General features: G+C 36.5%; 1 protein-coding gene across 4 annotated transcripts in view; it reads right to left on the minus strand.

The window, feature by feature from the left end:
• FCHO2 (FCH and mu domain containing endocytic adaptor 2) overlaps positions 1-24579 on the minus strand; it is a 147834-nt gene that overhangs the window by 80178 nt on the left and 43077 nt on the right. For all 4 annotated transcript variants that reach the window (XM_069084972.1, XM_069084970.1, XM_069084969.1 and 1 more), the window contains exons 6-8: positions 7719-7823; positions 3956-4054; positions 2405-2501 (exon numbers count right to left, since the gene is read on the minus strand). In XM_069084972.1, coding sequence (XP_068941073.1) covers positions 2405-2501; positions 3956-4054; positions 7719-7823 — 301 coding nt within the window. The remainder of the gene's footprint in view (positions 1-2404; positions 2502-3955; positions 4055-7718; positions 7824-24579) is intronic.

Raw genomic sequence — 24579 nt, forward strand, 5'->3', positions numbered from 1 at the left:
CAGTTGTTTCTGAGTAGGTGTTAATTAGCCACTGATATGCTAAAGAAAAAAAAAAACCAAGTAACATACAATTAACTGCCCTGCCCTAGGATTCCTCGTGCTTAAGCCCTCAAATAGACCTAAATAATATCTACAGTTAACAAAGGCTTAAGGCAGAGGCAGGAAAATAATAAGGAAGAGGGAGGAGGAGATAACACAGAGGGCAGTCGAATGAGAAAGAAAAGAGAATACACAGGGTGTGACATGGTAAAGAGACACCAAACACTACTGCCATAGATTGTCTATCCCTGTTCTGAGCAAGGCCTCAAACCTAATGAAATATAAGCTGGATTCAGAGACTAGTCTAATATGCCAGTTTTGTTATGGTTCAATAATTTAGGAAAAATACAAGTTCCATTCTAGTTCAAACGGCTTTATTAAGGTTTTTTGTTGTTCTTAAAAAAAAACTGGGGTAAGATCATTGTAATGATATTTGAGATGACTTCAGTTTAGGGTTCAGCAAACTAATGTGGTTCATTCTGTTTTCTATTTAACAGGCCAGTTCAAGTCCCTGGTTCTAAGGTAACATTCACATTTATCTGTACCTCTCTTTACTTTACTTAACAGTTCATTTAAAAAAAAAATTATTCAACACCTATTATGTATGTGCAAAGAACTCTGCTAGTGCAGGAGATACACAAAAACAATTGTCCCTTTTCTCCAAGATTTGACATTTTCCCAGAGTGGGGTGGGGCAAGAGGGAAGCTTAACAGGTATGCAGGTAAATAAAACACAAGAGTAATTAGAGCAAGAGGACATAAGCAACTGGAGTGAAAGATCAGAAAAGATTTCTTAGGGGTGGTGGCACCTTGAGTTGACCTGATACATTCAAACTCTGAACTCTCAACTGTGAAAGGTAGCTTTATCCTCAAATGTTTTGTTCAGATCCATCTTCCCCCAAATTTGGTTGTCTTTATGAGCTACAAGACCCCGTGCCATTCTGCACCTAGGTACAGAACACCCCCTTCTTTCTCCCTCTACTCTTCTACATCCTTCTCCTGACTCAGATCTCCTCATTTCTTCTGACAAAACTATCTTCCCAGTCATCCAGGCTCCCAACCTAAAAGTTATCTGTAATTCTTTCCTCTTTCCCTCCATAACCAATTAGTCTGGTCAATCCTACTTCCAATAACCCCTTTTGAATCTCGCCTTTCCTCTCCACTTATACAGCCTCGTTCAAACCCTTATCACCTCTCACCTGGAACATTACATAATAACTGTCTGTGTAACTGATTTTTCCCCTCTCAACTCTCCTCCACACAGATGCCAAATTGAAAGCCCTTTACAATCTGGGTCCCATCTACCTTTCCAATCTCATTCATATTATTCTCTTTCACACTCTCCACTCCTGTCAAATTGGCCTGCTCTACACATTACATTTCATTATCCACTCTACACCTTACCCAGGAGGTCTCCAATGTCAGGAAAGCATCCCCACCCCCTTACTTTATAATAGAGCTGCCTTTCCTGATGCCTTCCTCCTCCCCACTTACTGGCTAATACTAAATGTCTACTGAACTGAATTGAATATATCAGCATTTAGCAAATGGAGTTCTCTTCTTTCATATAAATACCCACTGGAAATTTCCCTATTGCCATTTTATTCTTTCTCAGTTCTCATTAATGTCTACTCTTCCTTAGCAAAAACTGTGAGAAATGCTAGTGAGAATACTCATCCCCTTTCAACTTATTCAGATCACATTTACAATAGTACCTGGATTTTTCAGCTGTGGAGTAACATAGGTGTCTTCTAAGTAAACCAGAAGTGGTAAAGAAAAGTCCTAAAATTCTTCCTTTACATGTTTGCCATATTCTTGATTGTGGGAAGTATGTGTCTTTTTTAATTCAATATAAAACAGCACTTTTATAAAAATAGTATTAAGAAGTCACTTGCAAAGGAAAAAAAACTACTCAATTATTAAAAAAAGATCTACACTAGAACTATCAGTACTTCACTGTTTGAAATGCTTTCTTTCAATCTTTAATTCATTAAAATAGTTTTCTGTTGCTATAGCAGCCCTCTCACCATAACTGAAGTACAACTACTACCAAGTTATTCTGTTGTAATACTCATTTTAATTTATACCAAATGCTTAGCCCCTAAAAAAAAATCTTAGTTCAAGACTCAACAGGCTAGAAGAAAAAAAATACAAGGAAAAATAAGCTTAAAAAATGTCAAGAGATATTTTGTCCCTATCTCAGAGAGGTTTTTATGATACCACAAACATTATTCAGATAAAGCTTGTCACATTTACAGCTATAATCTAGAGCAGCACAAGAGAATTTAGGGGCCGCTATGTCTACATACGACGAAAAGTCTTTAAAAGGTTAAAAAAATGTTCTAGTGAATAGTTTTTAATCTTACCAGGTCTTTCCTTCCCAGTGCCTTTGGACTCCGCAAATTTCTGTATCAAACCTTCAACCGTGGTGTTTGCAATGTTGTTTATAAATTCTTCATGTATCTAAAGAAAAGTACAATTAAAGACTACTTTCATTTTCTACAAAAATTTCTACTCCAATTTAGAAGCAACTGCCATAAAGAGAAGTTAGCACCAACATGAGATTTTTTTTCCATTGACTGAAGGCTAACTAAAAAAGAGCTCTGAAAAAAATATACAATCATCTGTATATCCTAAAAATTAACTCAGGTGCCTAGATCGGGACAAGTGAACCACTGCTCCTAAGCCTCTAGTATTTTGGTCTATCACTTGCCTCACAGGAAAAATTAGCTTCTTTCCAATTTTTCTCACATCTTAACAATTGTTCCAAGGCAAATGACCCCCACAATAGACAATACCAATAAAGGTGCTGTTAGACAGACCATTTGGGATTTTTAAAAACAAAAATGGCTTCTCCATCTTATCACAGTGTGATCCAATGGTAGAATATGGTTACTATTGACCATCATTGCATCTGTTTCTTTCCTCCCCATAAATGGAAACAAAATTAAGGATGAACAGTCCCTTGAAGTCTATTGAAATTTCAAAACAATGTGTTTAAAATTTGCTAGCCCAGATTCATGTTTCCATAGCAACCCAAAACTTCAGGTATTTAACATATTCCACATTGCATTATGACAGCTGAACATAATTCACTGTAAAAAAACAAATCTAAATCATCTTTATTGGTAATCATATCACTAAACATATGAATGGTATATTTAAATTATGTACCTATATATACTTGTTCTTTTTAATCTAACATCCTTTATAAATTTCTTTCTTGACTGCATTACTGTTCTGCAGCCAAGTCAATATAGTCTGGATTTTTATCTCATTCACCTCTGACACAAAACAATGTTTGTCTGGAGTAACCAATTCCCCTTAACTGTTAAAGCACAAGTTTAATACAGGGATAAGAAGATAACTTTATATTAGTCACATACTAGTCACTGATACCCCAAAGCATATTACTCTCTTTATACATTGTGACTGGCTGTCAGGTTTTTAGAACAAACAATGGTGATCTGCAAAATTCCTTTAGTCAGTGTAATTCTTTGAACAGATCACTTCTCAGTCATTTTAATAGTAAATTATATTTGCTAAATTAAACAGCAGCATTATGAAAAGTACTCTTTTCTAATCAAAGGCAAAAGAATATGTAGAATGGAGTAGTGCTATTTCTACTTACAGTCATGTGCCCATATTGGTAGAATTTAATATATGACATTTTAATATATATGTTAGTTTATTAGCAGTGACTGAGTATGACCTCAAACCATTAATTCTATTAAAAAGTTTGGTTAACAGTGAGAGCTAATGAAACAGCTGAGTGTTACAGTTCACCTGTATCTATGGTATATACTAGCTTCAATCATAGAAAGGCATTTCTTATCTCCACCTACCCTGGAACATGACAATTATAAAATTCAACCCATCATCTTTAAGAAAAAAAGTTTAATATAAAATAAACTTACCTGGCCTATCTGTAAATGAATTTCCTGTATAGCCTTTGACAAAGATTCTATAATCTCTTTTATATGAATGAGGTGAGTCTCTTCAATATCCTGAAATTTCTGTGCAGCAAATATAAAAAATTTTAGTCTTTCCAGTAATAAAATTTCAGAATTTAATCAATGTAATTTTAACTAAACACATCTACTTTGTAAATATTTAATAACCAATAACTGAAAAATATTAGAAACTACTCCCAAGATGTTTATAGGCAAATGGATTTTACAAAGAGTAGTTACTTAATAAATCCTTGCTGGTCAGTCACAAGCTAAATGCTTGTAGATGTTGGGGTTTTTTGCCTTTTTTGGAGGACAATTGGGGTTAAGTAACTTGACCAAGGTTACACGGCTAGTATTTTTGTGTGGGTGTTAAGTGTCTCAGGCTGGAACCGAACTCGGGTCCTCCCGACTCCAGGGCCGGCACTTTACTCACTGCGCCACCTAACCACCCCGTAGATGTTTTAACTATAATTTGAAAATGCATTTTAAAAAATTGATTAGGATGGACATAATTTTATGAAGGTAGACTATTTAAAATAACAAAACCAGCTAATATTGCCAAGCATTCTCAGATGGATAGCTGTGTTCAAAGCATCTACCCAACTATTTCATTAAAAATTTTTTTCTAGGGGCGGCTAGGTGGTGCAGTGAGTAAAGCACTGGCCCCGGATTCAGGAGGACCCGAGTTTGGTTCCAGCTACAGACACTTAATACCCACACCCAAAAAAAAAAAACTAGCCGTGTAACCCTGGGCAAGTTACTTAACCCCAATTGCCCTCCAAAAAGGTGCAAAAAAAAATTTTCTATCTTAATGAAACAGATAGTAAAAGCCACGATGAATTACACAAGTCACTGAAGATAGTGGATAAATCAGTAATCTTTATGAAGTTATGAAAAATTAGAACAGTAGCAGACAACTAGAGATAGGAAAACGTTTCTTTTCAATTTTCAGAAAAGTAAAAAGAGGCAGAATCTAGGAACTACTACATAGCAAATTTGATGCTAATCTCCCAGCAATCATTAAGATTAATCACTAAAAATTAGATCACACAGAAGATATTTCCTTAGGGTTACTAGGCTGACAAAGAAAATGTCCCTGATACAGAATATTTTAATTATAAATTTGACCATCTATCTATCACTCCCCTGCAGAGAAAACCAAATCTTGAGTGGCTCTCTATTGTCTATGTTGGTTAAAATTCAAACTCACCTCTCCTAAGCCAGTTCAGGCCTTCTACATGCTGATATCCACTTATCTTTCCAGTCTTAATTTCATATTATTCTCTTCCATTTACTCTAATCTCTAACCAAATAAACTACTCTGTTTTCTGAATGTGTCCTCTGCTTTCCACGTTGTGATGGCTCATAATGTTACTTAAAGCTAGAATGTCCTCTCCTCCCATCTTCATTCTGGGTCGGTGCTTATCTTATTAAAATGCCATCTTCTACATAAATACTTCCTTGACTGATGCCCCTAATCAGTAATAACCATCCTCCATGGCATCTGCTTGTCATTAAGTCTATGTCACACTTTGTATACATACTTTATTCCCTACAAAAGTTTATGTTCCATGAAATCAGGAAACACATCTTATCTAAACTCTGCATCTCTCCCACCAACCAGGATAGTGCTGTTTTGCACACTGTAGAGACTTAAGAAAGGAATGAACTTTAGTCTGTTAACAAGGTATGATAAAGTCTCTCATGACATTTTTAATGACAACAAGGAGAAATGATGGCTAAATTACAGTAAGTTAGGTAGATTCATAACTAACTGAACATTTGTGTGCCAACACTGCTAATGAATGGTCAGAAATTAATCTCAGGGGAGAGTGTTGGAGGCGTACTAAGCTAAAGCTTGTCCTATCTTTTTCAATTTTTTTTTAACAGTGACCTAGATAAAGACACAAGATGGTACATAGCATTATTATATTTGAAGATGACATAAATCTAGGAGGCATGACTAAAATTTTGGGTGACAGAATCAAAATTCAAAATTATATCAATAGGCTACAACAATTGACTAAGCTGAAATTTAACACAGATAAGTACATTTAGATTTTTTAAATTAAAGGCACAAGTACAAACATTCATTAAAAATTCATATGAAAGATATTTGTGCTAACTTGCTAGATATATAAGCTTTTCAATATGCTGATAAGAACTTCACTGAGAGTTACCTGGGTATCAGCAACGTTTAAACTATCTAAACTACTCAAACAGGCAAAAATAGGCTAGTAGAGAGTCACATAGAGCTATGATTATAATACAGTATATCCACCACTGACTGCATGAAATTCATGAGGAAGCAATTGTTCATTTGCTTAAGGGACTTAAACTAAGTTCAAATATATATGTATATATATATGCAAATAATACTTTTTCACCTAGTCTGTTATCTACCATGTCAGACTCTAAGAGAACAAACATTTCCTCTGAATTCACTTTGAAAATTTCCTATTCTTTTACAAAAATGGCTTTCAAAAGTCTTCAGCAGTAAAAACTCAATTTACTACAGACAGTGGTTCAGATACTTGCATAAAAAATCTTTCACACTCACACCATATTTGGGAAACTGGTTATTTTCAAAGCTGTAGCGAATATATCCCTAGAAATGTAGATAAACTAATTTTTATTTCTTATTGCATATAAAAGTCTCAAATCCATTACGTTTGCAAAAAAATCCAAAAGTCTGCAAAACGTTAAGAAAAAGGGGGGTTGTGATATTTTTATCTTCGTGGTATAAAGGATAAAGGGCTGGCCTCTGACTCAGAAGTCCTAGGTTACAGTCCCTCCTCAGACACATACTGGCTTAGTGACCGCATAAGTTACTTCATCTCTTATTATCCCAGGAGGCAGGTGGGCAGTGCAGTAGATTACTGGGCCAATAATCAGGAAGACCTGAACTCAAATGAGACATTTTCTTTTTCTGGATGGCACTGAGAACTGGTTTAGGAGTAACAACAATGAGCTCCTGTGTTTATCTGTCTGACTGCTGGCAGCAGTTGGTTAGCAGTTGCCGCTATGTGACACTCAGCAAGTCATTTAATCTATTTGCCTCAGTCTCCTCAACTGTAAAATGGCAGAGATATATAAGCTTTTAAATATGCTGATAAGAACTTCACTGAGAGTTACTTGGACATTATGGGATAATAATAGCACCTACCTCCCAAGGTGGTCGTAAAGGTCAAATAAGCCAGTATTTGTAAAGTGCTAGCACAGTGTCTGGCACACGGTAGGTGCTTAATAAATGATCACTTCCAGGGACCTCTTTAAGACTGCTAAGTTACAAAGTACTTGTCCATTTGTATTGGTAGAGGGAGTTTCCTCACTAAAGGCTCATGACAACAGCTAAATCTGTGTCTGACAAACATATTTCCTTTATGCCTTCCTCCGTCCTCCAAAATCTTTACTGTAAATTAAAAAGCAGGTGCTGATCCGCACTGTTAGAAGAAGTTTCTTTGTTGAGAACTCACTAAATCAATTAAACCAGAGGCTGAGAAAGGAGAATTTTTATACTTTCTAGCAAGAACTAGTGTGACCTTACAACTATGAAAATACCATTTCAACTTCATACAGTGACAACTCAAATTTCTTTTCCCATCAGTTGTATGTTTAGCAGAACTGGCCCTAAATTAGGTTTTCAATAAACTAACAAAGCTCCTCTCTCTGTTTAAGATAAAAAAAGATTTCAGGGTTGTTTTTAAGTGAATTCATAACCACCAACCTGTGCCGTTTCTGTCATTTTCTGCTCAAAATCAGATTTGGCCGCTGCATACTTTTCCACATACAACTTGTAAGTATCTGTAGCTTTCTTGGATTTAATAGCTGCCTGTAACAACAACATAACAGAAAAATAGCCATTTATTTTTTTTTGTATGTGTTCATATGAAATAAAACAAGTTCAAGGAGATTTCTGAAGAGGTGATATAGTGTAGTCATATATGGTAAATTTAAATACTGAAGTTACTGGGATGGTAACTGGATCTACAAGGCACTCATATAACTTGCCCTTTCTAGAAGCAAGGATAATAATTGATTGTATTACTACTCCCAGTACAAGAAGGAGAGGGAGGGAGGAAACAAGCTTCAGTATGACATGAAGCTGGTGAGGACAGATATCTGGGGCTAGACACATGTAGTAAACTCTCACTAAGTAGCATGATCCCTAAAGGTTCAATTGTGAAGATGCAGTGGCATGAGTGGTAGGCCTGAGAATCATGACAGGAAGGAGGTGAGGTGGCAAAGTACAACTATATATATATAGTGAGCTCTCACCAATTAGCAGAAACATGGATTAAAATATGTGGCAGGAAGTTTCCAAAAGAAGGAATATAAACTACAAATCAAAATAATAGAAATGAAAATCTAAATTCTCAGTTTTACTTTAAACCCATCAGGCTGGCAAAGATAACAAAAGAAAAAAACTGTAAACATTGGAGGGTGCTACAGAAAGTAAGGCACAGTAAGACATTGCTGGTAGAACTAAACTGGTCCAACTTCCAGCAGTTGGCTGCCTGAAGGCAGCAGGCAGACTGACTGCCCAGCTTCCACATACTTATTCTAACAAAAACTTGAAACTCCTACCAGACTAAAATAATTTCTCTCACCTCAGCCAGAATCTGGCAATGAGCAACAGGAAAGAAAGCTCACTGCAAACTCAGTACAGGTGCAGGCAAACAAGTTCACAGCTTCCCAGCATAAGCAGAGACAAGTGTAGCCTGTGGTTCTGTGATTGGGGCTAGTAAAAGTAATAGTTTCTCTAAGAAAGCCCCACAGTGGTCAGAAGAGCTGAAAGTGAAGTCCTTGGAAGCCTTGTGAGGAAGCATTGACGAGGCCAGTGCAGCACTGACCAGACCATGACACCCTATGCACAGGGGCTCTAATGACTCCCATCATATTGTCTGAAAATCCAGCACCCCGAACAACAAAGACTCAGGGATGCCTGACCCCAGAAGGTAAAGGTAGCACAGAAAACCAGGGGACCCAGGGAGAGACAAAGCAGGGCTAACCACCCTACCCACAAGAGAGGAGGGGGCCAACCCTGGCTCAGCACAAAGCACCAAGTCAGGAGTAAACTGAAGACATTGACCAGTATGAAAAACATTGCTGTAGATCTAAAAGTCCCCCCAAAGAAAAGAACAACCACGAGCAGAAATCAAAGGGGAAAAATGGATTTTCCACAAGGACTACATCAATACCTAGAAGAAATAAAACAAGAGTTAAAAGGAAAATTTTTAGAGGGAAGAACTGGAAGGAAAATAGCTTAGAACAGAAATTGTTAAACCTTACCTAAACAGACTGCTTGAAAACTAGAAAAGACCAAACATAAATCACTGACTCACTGAGACAGAGGTATTAAGAAAAAAAAAAACCAATTTTTTTAAAAACAGAAGAAAATGTAAGGTATCTGCTATCAAAACAACCAACGTGGAAAAACAGATTAAGAAAGATAATTTAAGAGCCAATGAAAACTTTTTTTAAAAAACCTGGACACCGCATGTCAAGAAATCACATATACACAACATGAGCACAGGTGTGTACATACACGTCCAGACTAAGAATCCCTCTTGGTTCAGGGAGGGAAGGAAGGAATATTAGGAAAAGTCATAGTCAAAATCCACAACTCCCATGTCAAAGAAAAAAATGCTACAAGCATCCAGAAAGAAGCAGTTCAAATACCAAGGAAGAGGAATTAGGATCATACAAACCTGGCCATTTCTACTATACATGAGGGGAGGGAGATGTTGTAACTCAATATTCCAAAAGGCAAAGGGGTTTACAACCAAGAATAACTTACCTAGCAAAGCTGAGTGGAATTCTATTGGGGGAAAAATGGATTTTCAATGGAAGAGAGCTCTTTTCAGCACTGCTGGTAAAAAGACCAGAGTTTAGTAGTTATAGAAATACAAACAAGAGGCAAGAGAAACCTAGAATTATCTGAGCAATTAGAAGCTGTATGATAAAGTCATGTTAATATTCTAATACGTAAGAAGAAATGAGTGTAACTTCAGAAGCATCTTCAAAACATATTTAAGGGAGTTAAATAAGAAAAACATGATGTGGGAGAGGTCTGGATCTATTCTTAGGGTTTAGAAGAGAAAAAAAATAAAAAGAAGGGTGGTAAAAGGATTACCCTATTCCTTTCTAGGAAGAGGGGAAAACTTGCTATTTCTCATAATTTGGGTGAGATGAAGAATATACAAAAATGGAATGAACAACTGACAAACCTTGTTCTTTTCTGACCCAGATAACTAAGTGAACACACACACATTTTGTATGTGTGGAAATATATTAAACACAACAGAGAAGCAAGCTGAGATACAGAGGAGTTGGATTAAGAGGGAAGCTCATAACAGAAAAAAAGGTGTAATGGGAATGTAAATTTTTAAGATCTTCCCTGCCCCTAGGCTAAAGTGCACCTGGAGCCTGGGGTGGGAGGCTTGTTTTTCAGTAGATACTTCTCGATTGGCCAGTGGGTCCAGAAGGACATTCTCTGAGCCAGGAGAAGGCTATATAATCCCTGATGTGAGGCTTTGTTTTGGAGCTCACTTTGAGAAGTGTTCTGTGATTTGATCAGATGAGACTCTGGGAAGCTGTTGTTGAGAGCCCTCCGGCTTTGAAAAACCCCGATGTTGATTTGGTTTGGATGTAATGGTTGGACAGTTTGGAAACTGTCTACTTGATCTGTTTCTCTGTCTTGATAATTCTGTCTGTATATTCTGAAGTTCGGGGTGCTGACCTTTTTCCCCTGAACTAGGTAAACGATACATATTTGACTGATTAAAGTAAGCTTGTTAACCCATTTTGAGTTGCTTTCCTTTATCAAAGCAGATCCAAGAACCTGTGTTGGCAGCCACCCTGAGGACGCTTGGGGTGCTTGCTGCTACAAAAGGTCAAAAGTAAAACAAAACTTCCTTATCCTGAAGGGCAAGGCAGGGCAAGAAAAGCACTAGAATCTAAGAAGATAGCCTCATCGACTGTGGAATGGATGAATAAATCATGGCATATGAATATAATATAATAGAATATTACCATGTGATAAGAAATTATTAAAGAGGTGACTTCAAAGAATCCTGAGGCGTATAAACTGACACAGAATAAAATGAGAAGAACTGGGAGAACAATTTACACAAGGACAACAATACTGTAAAATAAACACAACTTTTAAAGACTTAAGAATTCTGATCAAAACAATGACCAATCACATCTCTAAGAATTTATGATGAAACATGTTTTTCCTTATAGAGGGAATAGATACTCAAAATGCAGACAAAAAGGGAAGTACATTTTTGATGGGGATTCTGTTTCACATGCAATCTTTTTGTCTTCTGCTGTGTATACGGAAATGCTCTTTTGTTGTTGTCTAAACTCAAAATTTTTAAAAAATAGAGGCAGCTTAGGTGGCGCAGTGAATAAATAGAGCACCAGCCCTGGAGTCAGGAGGACCTGAGTTCAAATCCTCAGACACTTAACACTTACTAGTCATGTGACTTTGGGCAAGTCACAACCCCAATTGCCCTGCCTTCCTCCCTCCAAAAAAAAAAAAAAAAAAGCAAAAAAAAATTTTTAATTGTTATTTTTAAATGGTCATAGATTTTTGTACTTGGCCACTGTATGGATTTGTTTTGTTTCACTATGCTTATTTTACGTGTCCCTTTTTTTCTGGTTTCAAATGGGATTGGGACAGAAGAGGGTTAGCAATAACCATGCCACAAAAAAAGGGGAGTTACAAACATTTCAAAAACAATTCAGAGCAGAAGGAAGTTTAAAAGGACGTAAAGACAGTTGTTAAAATAATGCTTGAACTTTATTGCATACTTTTTAAAAAAGCAGTAAAAAAATGGAGATGAATAGTTTCATATAAAACCCTTTTTGCGTTGTTTTGTTTATTGGAAATGGTCATTTTTCTGGAGTGTCTTAAGTTCAGAATAAAACAACTTTTTCACACTTAAATAGGTCTACAATAAAGTTTGGCATTTAATTTTCAACCTCATTGCTTCATGGAACTCCTTTAATTCTTGCTTAATTTACTTTATTTCATTATCCTCAACAACTCTATATATCATGAATATACTAGAAATTACTTCTTTGAAAATTGGGACATGTGGGGTAGCTAGGTGGTACAGTGAACAGAGCACTGACCCTGGAGTCAGGAGGACCTGAGTTCAAATAGCCTCAAACACTTAACAGTTACTAGCCATGTGACCTTGGGCAAGTCACTTAATTCTAACTGCCCTTCTTTCCCCCCTCCAAAACGCAAAAAAAAAAAATTGGTAAATAATCAGGGAATGGCTAAACAAGTTGTGGTATATGAATGTAATAGAATACTATTGTGCTATAAGAAATGAGAAGCAGACAGACTTCATAATAATCTGGAGATATATATATATATAAACTGATACTGAATGAGGGGAGCAGAACCAGGAGAACATGGTACACAATTACAGAGACATCTTATCTGTGATAACTGACTTTGATAGACTGGGCTCTTCTCAGCAATGTGAGGTTATAAGACAACTCCAAAAGACTCATGATGGAAAAGGCCATCCACATCCAGAGAAAGAATTACAGAGTCTGAATGCAGACTGAAGTAAACTATTTGCTCCCTCTCTTTTTTGTTTTGTTCTGTTTTTGTTTCTTCTTCCTCATTATTCATTCCTCTGGTTATAATTCTTCTTTATAACCCGACTAATGTTTAATGTGAAAGTATATGTAGAACCTATATTGAACTGCATACCACCATGGCAAGGAGGGAGGGGAAGAAATCTGGAACTCAAAAACTTGTGGAACTGAATGTAGTAAACTAACAGTAAATAAGTTTTTAAAGAAAAGATAAGAAAAAAATATGGGTGATGCCTGGCAGGGAAAGCACCAAATAACACCAAAATGAATGAAAGAGATTATACTTTAAAAGATAGGAAAAGATTTGTTATTGAAGTGGGATTTCTCTCCACGTCAGCTTTTTATATCACAGTCAGAACAAATTGTCAGAGTTAAGGTCAGAATTAATAAAAGACAAAAGAAATTACAATAATTAAGAAAATACATGCATACAATTAAAACAAATTTACCCTAAAATATTAGAACCGAGAATCAAAAATAGTAAAGGAACAACAGAAATGATATCAACAAATTCTATAACAATTTTATCAGAAGTTTAATCAATATGAATTAACTACCACCAAAAGAGAACCAAGAGTCCAGAAAGGCATGCTAGCCAACAAACATCTGACTTAATAGTCAAAAGGACAAAGACAGCTGCTATATAACTGGTTTGTAAAATCTTACAAAGAAAATTCATGGTTATGTGCAATATTGTTTCATAAGATGGAGAAAAGAAATGAAGGTTAAAATTAGTTTAAAGGAAGCCTAGAAAGATATCCAACTAATCAAAATTATTCCAAGGGCACTTAAGAATAAAAATAGAGGGGCAGCCAGGTAGCACAGAAAGTAAGAGCAACAGCTCCAGTGTCAGGACAACCTGGAGATCAAATCCCGGGCTCAGACACTTAGCACCCACCCAGAAACACCTGGCTGTGTAACCTTGAGCAAGTTACTTAACCCCAATTGCTTAAAAAAAAAAAAAGAATAAAAATAGAAGGACTACCAACAAAAGAAAAATGGAAAAGATTTGCAAAAAACATTTAGACAAATTGTTTTCTCTATCAAAAAAGGTATGACTACAATAATCGTGTACTACTATCACAGTTCCAGATGTTCTTAAAAGTGGCACTAAAAAGAATAAAGATACGAAAAGTATTGAGACTGGACAAAGTATGCATAGAAGAGATCTATGACAGAGGTGAGACAATTGTGAAAGGATTAAACAACCAATACGCTAGATATTTAAAGCAAGGGATGATATCAAAGGGGGGAAATTTCAGACCTTAGTTAATACAAAAATAAAAGCACAACTGAGTGAACATCCGTAACTGTTAACCTTAACACAAATCAAGGACATCCTCAATGAGGCTATCAGTAGGGAACAAGCATCATGTGATTACTAGTGATATTTAACAATGGACCACATTTTCATCATCTGATGACTGAGGAAGATAAGATCCCATTGTGCTTACTCTTTGTTGATTACAAAAAGTAAAATTGTAGCCCTTTACAGACTCTTTTATATAAGGTATGTGCCATTCATATATCAGTCTTTCAAGATTCCTTGAAAGATAAAACAGCAGGAACAACCATAATAATCTTGCGTTTATCAGGTCAGGCCTAAAAGAGAAAGGGAGATGTTTGCAAAAGTAGATTGCTATTGTGATGCTGGATATCCAAAGCTAAGTCCACGCAGAAAAGAGAACTTCTGTGGATGACAAGACCCTCCAGATACTCCTGTTTATGGATGACATTGTGCTAACTGTATCAGGCCCCAGAACTCAACAGAGATTCCTGAAAAGAGATCTATAAACAATCAAAGGAATTTTGCTTCTCCATTCATGGAAGAAAAAGCAAGAGAATGAAGAATGTCTATTACCCAGATTTTAACCACGAATTTGGATGTACATCTTATAAAACTTGTTCACCACACGCATTTCTGGGACAAACATAAGAATCAAAAGAAACATAAATAGGCAAATACAAGTGAGCAACTGAAGGAACTTTATGATGACGAAATATTTACATTTTAATTGGGGGTTGGGAAGGAAGAAACGATATGTGTCCCCTCAGAATCCTAATGTCATCTGGGAACAGAGGGAAAAGAGAGCCTGGTCTGGGAGTAATTTTACCGTTTTGATGATCTTTTAAAAAGTAAAGAAATTGAGGGCAAAAAGATACACAAGGGAAGAAAAGGTAGACTCTTCTTATAATTCCAGTCTCTATACTCTATCCACCATGCCATGTAGCTGCCCTAGAGAAATCAAGAAATTACAAAACAAAACCAAAAGAATCAAAAAACAGAAGACAACGTGAATTATCTCATTGGAAAAACAATTAACAAAGGAAACAGATCCTGGGGAGATCATTTAAAAATTATTGGACAGTTTTGAGGAGGGACAGGGTGAAAGGAGAGAGAATATAATAAAGGAAGGGATAAAATGGTGGGAAATACTTAGCAATAGTAACTGTGAAAAAATTTTAAAGTAAGTTTCTCTGCTAAAGGCCTTACTTCTCAAACATATAAGAACTGAATCAAATTTATTAAAAAAATAAGAACCATCCCCCAGTTGATTAATAATCAAAAGATACGATCAGTTTTCAGATGAAGTAATCAAAGTTATCTATAGCTATATGAAAAAAATACTCTCAATTACTACTGGAGAAATGTAAATTAAAACAATTCTGAGGTACTACCTCATACCTATTACATCATCTAATAGGAGGGAAAAGGAAAATGACAGATGTTGGAGATGTGGGAAAAATAGGCCATTAATGCACTGTTGGCATTATGAACTGATTCAACCATTCTATAGAGTAATTTAGGACTATGCCCAAAGGGCTATGAAACCATGCATACCCTTTGACCTAGCAATACCACTACTAGGTCCATATTCCAAAAGAGATTAAAAAAAAAAAGAAAAGGGCTTATACATACAAAAATGTTTATAGCAGTTCTTTTCCAGGGGAAAAATATCAGAAAGTGAGGGGATGTCCATCAATTGGGGAATGGCAGAACAAGATGTGGTATGTGACTATGATGGAATACCATTGTACTATAAGAAATGATGCTCTCAGAAAAATCTGGACTTAGGTGAGCTGATGCAAAGTGTTATACTGTATATAAAGTAACATCAATATTGTAAGATGATCAGCTGTGAATGATGTGGCTATTTTCAGCAATACAATGAATGATCCAAGACAACTCTGAAGGACTTATGAAGAAAAATGCTATCCATCCCCAAAGAAAGAACTGATGGTATCTGAACACAAATTGAAACATACTTTTTTTGCTTTCAGCTAAAATTAGAAGGGAGAAGGTAAACAGTTTAACTGGGAAAAAAAATATTTGCAGCAATTTTCTCTAATAAAAATCTCATTTAGAAAATGTGTAGGGAAATAATTTAAAGTTATAAAATAAGTACCATTTCCCAACTGGTAAATGAATGATCTAATAAGTACAAAAATATTTATGGCTAGGGGCAGCTAGGTGGCACAGTGAATAGAGCACTGGCCCTGAAGTCAGGAGGACCTAAGTTCAAATCCAGCCTCAGACACTTAACACTCACCACTTGCCAGCCATGTGACCTTGGGCAAGTCATTTAACCCCAACTGCCCCTCCAAAAAGCAAAAAAATTTTTTAAAAGTTAAAAAATTATATTTAGAGGGGCTCTTTTTGTAATGGCAAAGAACTGGAAACTCAGCATCTGCCCATCAGACGAGGAAAGCCGAATTAAAACAAAAGAACACAATGGAAAACTGTATAATAAAAACATCATAAAGACAACAACTTTGAAAGACTTAAAAACTCTCAATGCAGTGGGCAACCATGATTCCAGAGGACCAGTGATAAAAATGTTACCCACCTCTAGACAGAGAAGTAATGAATTAAATATGCAGAAGCAGACAGACATTTTTAGAGACAGTAACTATATGGGTATTTGTTTTGCTTGATTGTACATATTTGCTATTAGGGTTTGTGTTTCATTGTTTTTTTTCAGGACTAGGGGTTCCCTTGAAGAAAAGTGGGAGGGAGAGAAAATATACTTATTTTCTAACAATAGAATTTGATCTTTAAAAAGTCGGTTGGCACGCTAGACCAGTGTTACCATTGGCTGCCATATCTCTCTGCTTGGCAAGGAAAGCAACTGTTTGCTGGCTAAGGGCCCCACAGGTCTTCTCATTATAGCAACTGCTTTTTATCAGCTAAATGTCTGTAGGAAAAACTGGGAAAAATCAAAGTATTTATTTTTTTTTTTTACCTATTTCCAGTATTCTTTTTTTAATTAAATAACTTGTTTGCCACACGTCAGACTAATATTCTAAATGTACAAACAATGTTTATCCTTTCTCATAATTTGTTAATCACAGAATCACAAATTTAGCTATTCATGAACCTTCATTTACAGATGAGAAAACAGAGGCCTAAAACTATTAAACAGCTCATTCAAGTTTACAAAGATAATAAGCTACACAGTCAGGATTCAAGCCCAGGTTTTGTGACTCCCAAACCAGCGCTAAAGATTTTGACCTTTGTTCTAACTAGTACAATGATTCAAATTCACCTAGCAGACTCCCACACTAGTAACGATTTTTCCTATCTGTTGCCTTCCAACTCTATTCTATTTGCTATTATGTAAAAAAGGAATTAATAAAACTTATTTAAATGTGGTGACCTTTTCTCAAAAAAAAAAAAAGGTCATTTGTACTATATGTGAGGTTTCTGAATAGTCTACAAAATCTTTGGCCTCTTATATTTCTTAATACAGAACTAAATTGTCTAACAGAAACTCATTTACCATCTTTCCCTATATCTCTAGCTTCATAATGAAGTCAATGAGTATACAAGTTGAGGACATATATACACTGATAATTCCCAAGTACACGTGTTGTTTAGGAAGATCTTGTCAAATCTTCACAGAATTTCTCTACTCCTCTGCAAGAGATGCTGGTAGCTAACCTGAAATTATCTTCAAGGTAGCTTTTTGTTTTCACCCATGATCATCAACTGTCTCGTTAGCTGATTTAACTTTGGGCACATGATGAGACCAAGTCCGCTACTTCCTTCATTTATTCCATGGTGGACCTATGAACTACCTTTCATCTAGCTCCATCCTTATGCCCTTTTGGTCTTCATTATAGCAAGGTATGATTCTATTCTTTTAAACTCTCACCAACATTAGAATTACACTAGAACTAGTTAGAACAAAAATATTAATGTTGTTTTTTGGTTTGTTTTATTTCAGACTGGGTTTCCCTATATTAGCCAGGCAAGAAGTATAGAAGCCTCTAATGGGCCCCTTCCCACTACCAACCTGGACAGTTCACTCCTCTATGAGCAGGCAGTGGCTCTTTGCTGGTTCATCACATTGGTTCTGGACACAGCACAGAAACCTGACTGTCTGCAATTCAGAATGCCCAAGATCAAGCAGCCCCAAAACCTCAGTCTCTTCCCCTGCAAAACCTCAATTGTAGCAGAGATTACAGGTATGTATCATCATGCCTGGTAAAAATGTTTACAGATGGTCTAAAAACTGTGATTAATACTTCTTTCCCATTTTCTGCCACTGTCATTGTGAAAGCAGAAAGAAGGTTCACATGGGAGTGAGGGAATAATGAAACGCCTCTCTATACTTAACTAGATTGGTCCTCAGAGATCAAATTCAGTCCATCCTAAGACCTGCTTGTTAAAACTTGCCAGGGTTTGCACTCCAGTGACAAAACCTTTAATAAACCAGGATTAATTCCCATAGAATGATGAAGGACTGGACTGGAAGTTTTATAGAAGTTGCCAAATGATAGATGAGTCAAATCTCTCCATTCATAAAAAGTACTTCCCTTGTATTCTGAACCTGAATAATGGCTTCTTAGTTAAAATTAAGAATAAATTAGTATCATTTCTGAATACAGATTAATACATTTTAAATAAAATCTCTCAAAAAGACTATAGCAATCCATTCAAGAAATTGTTTATCACTACCCAAGCTGGGAGAGGGAAGGGATACTGAGGAAAATTAACATGATGTTAAAAAAAAGACAGCCATATATTTGTATTTTAATAAAAACACTAAAAAAATACACAATGGCTATAGCAATTTAAGTAGAAACACACACAAATCAAAAGTCAATGTTGCAAAATTACAAAGAACAAGCATGTCTACAGAAAAGATATGAAGGAAGACATCCCCCAACTCATCCCTCTGCAAAAGGTGGAAAGCCAAGTGCTGATTACTGCACATATTTTCAGATATTCCTGATATACTGATTAATCATGATGATTTTTTCTCTCACCTTCTTATTTTTGTTTTGCTTTTTTAACTCTCTAAAAAAATAATATATGTTACCTGAAATAGTTCTCTGGGAAGTGGAAGAATATTGGGTGAAATTATGATGATGTAAAAAAAGACATCAATAAAAACTTATTTTTTAAAAAGCAAATATAAATTATCCACAGGGAATGAGATTATACTACATCAAATGGGTAACTTCAAGAAAATCATTAGTTACTTCATATTAAAAACATGACATTTAAAAAATTTTTAAAAAAACATAACATTTATATATTTTTAAAAACTCATACTATTAATTACTTTAAATTTAAATTCTCCTCAGTAACCAGTTATTTATTGGGCATCCATGTTCATGGTACTGTATAGGGATGTAAAGAAGAAAAGATAGCAGCAAACCAATAGCTTCCTTTGGTTAACAGAAAGTTATTCAGTTAGTACAGATGGTCCATGGAAACAGAATATTTGCATAAGTAATTCGGAAACCTGCACTCAGTTGCTTACTGAATTGTGGTTACAGTTCCTATTAATAGAACTATGTGGCTTACTTTCTAAATGAAGTGTACAACATCAAACAAGTGAATGGTTGGGTAAACCTTTCTTTAAAAATCTTTTTCCAATTGAAATTTGGGGGAGTTTGTGGTTTACCACAAAACCATAGCGCATAAATAGCAAATAAAAGCAGCAGTCAACCAATCATTAGTGCTTATTTTCAAATATATGTGCTTTCAAATATACCACAGCTTTGCTTTAAAAGAAAATAAAAACAGCCCATTACTACACCTTGAACCAAACAGTACCCAGGACAAATATTTTACTACCGAAATCCCAATGAGTGTTTTCAATTAGTAAAAAAAAACATCATTTTAAATAGGTTTGAATATTGTGTTCAGAATGATCATATCAATATAAAGATAATGAAAAAACAACAGTAAGAAACTGAACACTGTAATTATAATGACCAGGCTGGTCTGCAAAAAAGACCTAAGAATGTACCTCCTTTCTTCTGTAGAGGTAAGGGAATATAATATAGGTCTGGAATACTGAATATAATGTTACATTTGGTTGCTAAGTTGATTAGTTTTGATGAACATTTTTTCCTCTTTCTTTTTTATATTACTCTTTGAGTGGAGAGAGGTATATGTTTGGAAATAAAGGTGAAGTAAAAACAAAAGCTACCAATATTTTAAAAAGAGAACAATAAGTAAATATGTAGATTAAAATATATCTCAAACTATAAGCTTATACACAAAAAGCATAATAAAAGACATCATGTCAGACTGGAAAAGGAGACGGATTGGTTGAGAAGAGTAAGTTAAGAGATGGAAAGCCTGAGTGCTACACTGGCACCAATAAAAATATTGCAAACAGCAGAGGAAGATTTCCAAACATTGGGTAGAGCCTCTATGGGAAAATGGTAGGAAAAGATATGGACAAAGAATAATGGTGAGTAATGCTTCCCAACCCTTGGCAGAGAAATAATGGATTAGAAATGTAGAATGAGAGACTCATACAATGTGCTGATTTATTTTGCTTGATTATACTTATGTGTTATAAGGACGGTTTCAATGCAGAGAAGGGGACGGTGGGAGATAGAACTGTTGAGTACAGATACTAATGCAAAAAAAAAATTAATAGCATTAATGAAACATTTTTAAAAATACATTGAGAAGACAATTCAGGAGAGGACATAAAAAGGACAGTTTAAAGATAGTTCCACTATTATGTTAGATTTAATAGGGATTTTTAGGAGCCATAGGAGGGTAAGGCTATGCACTACTCCCCCACCCCAGCAGTCATAGAAACAAGATCCAACATTCTCTCTTCTTTTTCCACATCTCTCCCCACCCCTGCTCAACCCAGAAAAACATTTTTCTAAGGCCTAACACCCTGGCCTTTATTTTGCAAAAGCTTCTTCGTGAAATGGAAATAGAATTGGTTCATTCCATGATTCTTAAGCTGACAACATGAACAGATAAAGAGCCTATGACACACCCCAGCAAAAATCTGAAGGGGATCCCAGATGAAGCAACAATAAAGAATTCCCCACCAGTCCTTCTCAAAAACAAAAAAGTAAAAGAAAAAAATCAGAAAAGCCTCTATTCACTCCAGAAAAAAGGCGGCAAGAAGCCAGTAGTGCCTAAGAGAAAGGCTGCACCAGGAAGCCAGCCCAAATCCCAGTAAAGGGATTGAAGCCTGCAGGCTTGAGACTGCACTGTGGAGAAGACCAGTAAATATTTAAAAAACAGAAGACAATGAAGAAATATTGTAAATTAAGGGAAGCTCAAAAGGTAAATCCAGACAAAAAGAGAAGAGCCACAGGTGGGGAAAAAGCTTAGCCACAAGGACCATAAGAATGACTCAAAGAAATGAAGCAGGATACAAGAAAATAAAATTGAAATTGAAATTAAAACTCCGGAGAAAAAGATTGGAGAATAAATAATTTAGAACAGAATATAGAAATTGTTATCCAAGTAATGGGTATGGAAAAATAAGATCTCAATGACTCCATGAAACAACAGGAAATATTCAAAGTCAAATGACTGGGGAAAAAAAGAAGAAAGTAAAGGTATCTACTATGAAAAACTGATGTGGAAAACAAAGATGATTTAAAAATCATCAGATACCTTGAGAATCCTAACTAAACTAGGAGGAAAGGAAGGAATGAGCATTTATACAGTGCCCACTATGTGCCAAGCATTGTACAAAGGGAAATATTTCATTTAATCTTCACAACCACCCATTGAAATAGGGACTGTTAATTATGCAAATTTTACTATTCAGGAAACTGAGGCAGTCAGAGGGTAAGTAATTTGCCCAGGGTCATATAGGCAGGGCATTTATGGGGCTAAATTTAAACTTGGATCTTCTTGACTGTCCAATGCACAAATTAGCTGCCTCATAAACAGGTAAGAGAATCAGGGGAGGAGCTACTATTCACATTTATAGATAAATGAGTTCTTGACCAAAGGTTAAGGAGGATCACAAGAACATCACAATAGATCATTTTAATTATGTAAAATTGAAAAAAATTCTGCACAAACAAAATACATTTAGAATTAGAAGGAAAGTTATTAAATTGGGGGGAAAATCTTTGCAGCAAATTTCTCTGATAAAGAGTTGATATCTACAATTAAAGAAGTAATTCACAAATAGAGAAGAACAAGAGCCATTACCAATGACTACCAGGACAAAGGCTATAAACAGGTAATTCTCAAAAGTAAAAATGCTAGCAGTTACCCACCATGTAAAAAAAAAAAAACAAGCCCAAATCACATAAGAATTTTAGAACTCTACCTCCCACCAACCAGAAAGTCAGCAAAGTTGACCAAAAATAAAGAAAGGAAAAACTAACAATTGCTGGAGGGACTGTGTGAGAGAATGGGCACCTTAACACATTGCTAGAAGGGCTGTGAACTGATTCAACCTCTCTGCAAAGCAATTTGGAACTATATCCAAAATGTCACCAAACTTGACATATCTTTGACCCACTGATACCCATCCTAGACTTAAAGCTCAAAGAGATAAAAGAGGAAAAGTATCCATATACACAAAAAATATTTAAATCAGCACTCTGAGGAGGCAGAGTAGCAGAAAGAAGTATACTGAGCTACCCCCAACAGCCCCTCCAAATAAACATAAAAAATCCCAGACCTAATCCTAATTGGGAAATCCAATTAAATTAATCATAGTAAGATATCTTTCCAGCACAGATTAACATAGGAAAGCAAACAAAGATCTGTGGAAACAAGAGATAGGGTCTGGCCAAGAATGACTTGATAGAGGACATTCCAGTGCAGGTAGAGATTATGCACCAGGGCAAAAAGAGGTTCCATATCCAGCAGAGAGAGGCCTGATCTTATGCAGGATACAGAGAATGGTGCCAACTGGAGGATATTCACTACCTCAATTCTGGGTCACAGATCCAGGACAGAATGAGGAAGGGACATGCAATGGAGGGGAGGAGGAGTGTGTGGACACGTGGGGGGCAGTCCTGGTAAAGAGTGCTTATGGGCTCCAGGTTATATACTGAGCAAAGAACAAGTTCAGAAGCAGCTGTGTGGCTCAGATCCCAGGAGCAGAGTGAGGTCGCACTTCCAATCTCTATCCCAGTTTCACAGACAGGCATTACTAGGGCAGGACCAAAGACAAGCCTATAATTCTGTCCCTCTGAAACAGCAGAGCTTACCAGCTAACTATAAGTGACTGAATTCATCAACACCCACAATTGCTGAGATTCAAACCCAGGTCAGAAACTTGCATAGTTCAGATGGGTGTGGTAGTGATAAGACTACTCTAGATCAGACAACTTTGGAATCCCTGAAGGTTTCCAGGTCCCCAATCTGTACTGCCTGAGAGGCCTCTGAATAACATAAAACTTAGTACCCCAAGAAAGTGGAAAAATTACCAGCACACATATTCCCTCCAGAAGGGAGCAAAACCTGGCCTGGCCCCTAACAAAAAGTCTGAAATCAAGAAGCAGGCTAGAAGGTCCTATGGAGCCAAGATGGCGGTGTAGAAGCAGGAAAACTCCCTGCACTCCCCCCCCTTAACCACCTCAAATACCTATAAAAATGACTCTAAACAAACTTTAGGGCTACAGAACCCACAAAGTGACAGAGAAAAACAAATCTCCTGCTGAAGACAGCCTGGCAGGCAGACAGGAAGGGTTCATCTCAACACACTGAGAGCGAGCCCAGCCCCACATGAGGCCTCAGTTTTAGCCTGAGACCAACCACAGCTGGAGGGATGTCGGGAGAGCAGATTACCAGCAGCTGTGAAGGTTTCCAGAATTATCGACCCATAAATGCCAACGACAAAGTGAGAGCTCAGTGTGAACTTTGGGAACAGATAGTCTGGGAGCTCGGTCCAGCCTCTGCCCCCTGAGGGAGAAGCGGCTGAGGCACCAGCAGCTGCCACCATATAGCTGCTTCAGAGCTCCTGGCCTGCAGAAAGTAGGGGGACCAAGTGACCATTCTGAGGGGTAATCGCTCTTGCTTTAACCTGCTTAGATCTGGTTTGCTGTCTAGGGTGGAGGTCCTGGAGTGTGTGACCAGTGAGCCAGAGCATGCGGAGGCTTCAGAGAGGACAGCCAACTAATAGCTCTGGCAGTTGTGAAAGCCCCAGCCATTTGGGACAAAGCTCTCCTCTCTGGAAGCAGAGTTCTACTGTGGCAAAAAGTTCAAAAATCAAGTAAATAAGTGTCAACGTGAGCAAGCAAGCACGGCAATCAAACTTTAGATTCCTTTTTTGGAGTCAAAAAGTATCAAAGCATGGAACAGGAGGAAGACAAGAGAGTCAGAACTCCTGCACCAAAAGCTTCAAAGGAAAATAATGAACTGGTTACAGGCCATAGAGGAGCTTAAGAAGGATTCTGAAAACCAAATAAGAGAAGTGGAGGAAAAATTAGGAAGAGAAATGAGAATGACGCAAGAAAATCATGCAAAGAGAGTCAACAACCTGACTGAAGAAAATAACACCTTAAAAAATAGACTAACTCAAATGGCAAAAGAGGCTCAAAATGCCAACGAGGAGAAGAATGCCTTAAAAAGCTGAATTTGCCAGATGGAAAAAGAATCTCAAAAGCTCATTGAAGAGAAACATTCCTTCAGAATGAGATTGGAGCAAATGGAAGCTAGTGACTTTATTAAAAATCAAGATACTGTTAAACAGATCCAAACAATGAAAAAATAG

Source organism: Petaurus breviceps, unplaced genomic scaffold (assembly GCF_028583685.1).
Source record: "Petaurus breviceps papuanus isolate PSGF00001 unplaced genomic scaffold, PetGlider_PUasm1.0 175, whole genome shotgun sequence".
Lineage (NCBI taxonomy): Eukaryota > Metazoa > Chordata > Mammalia > Diprotodontia > Petauridae > Petaurus > Petaurus breviceps.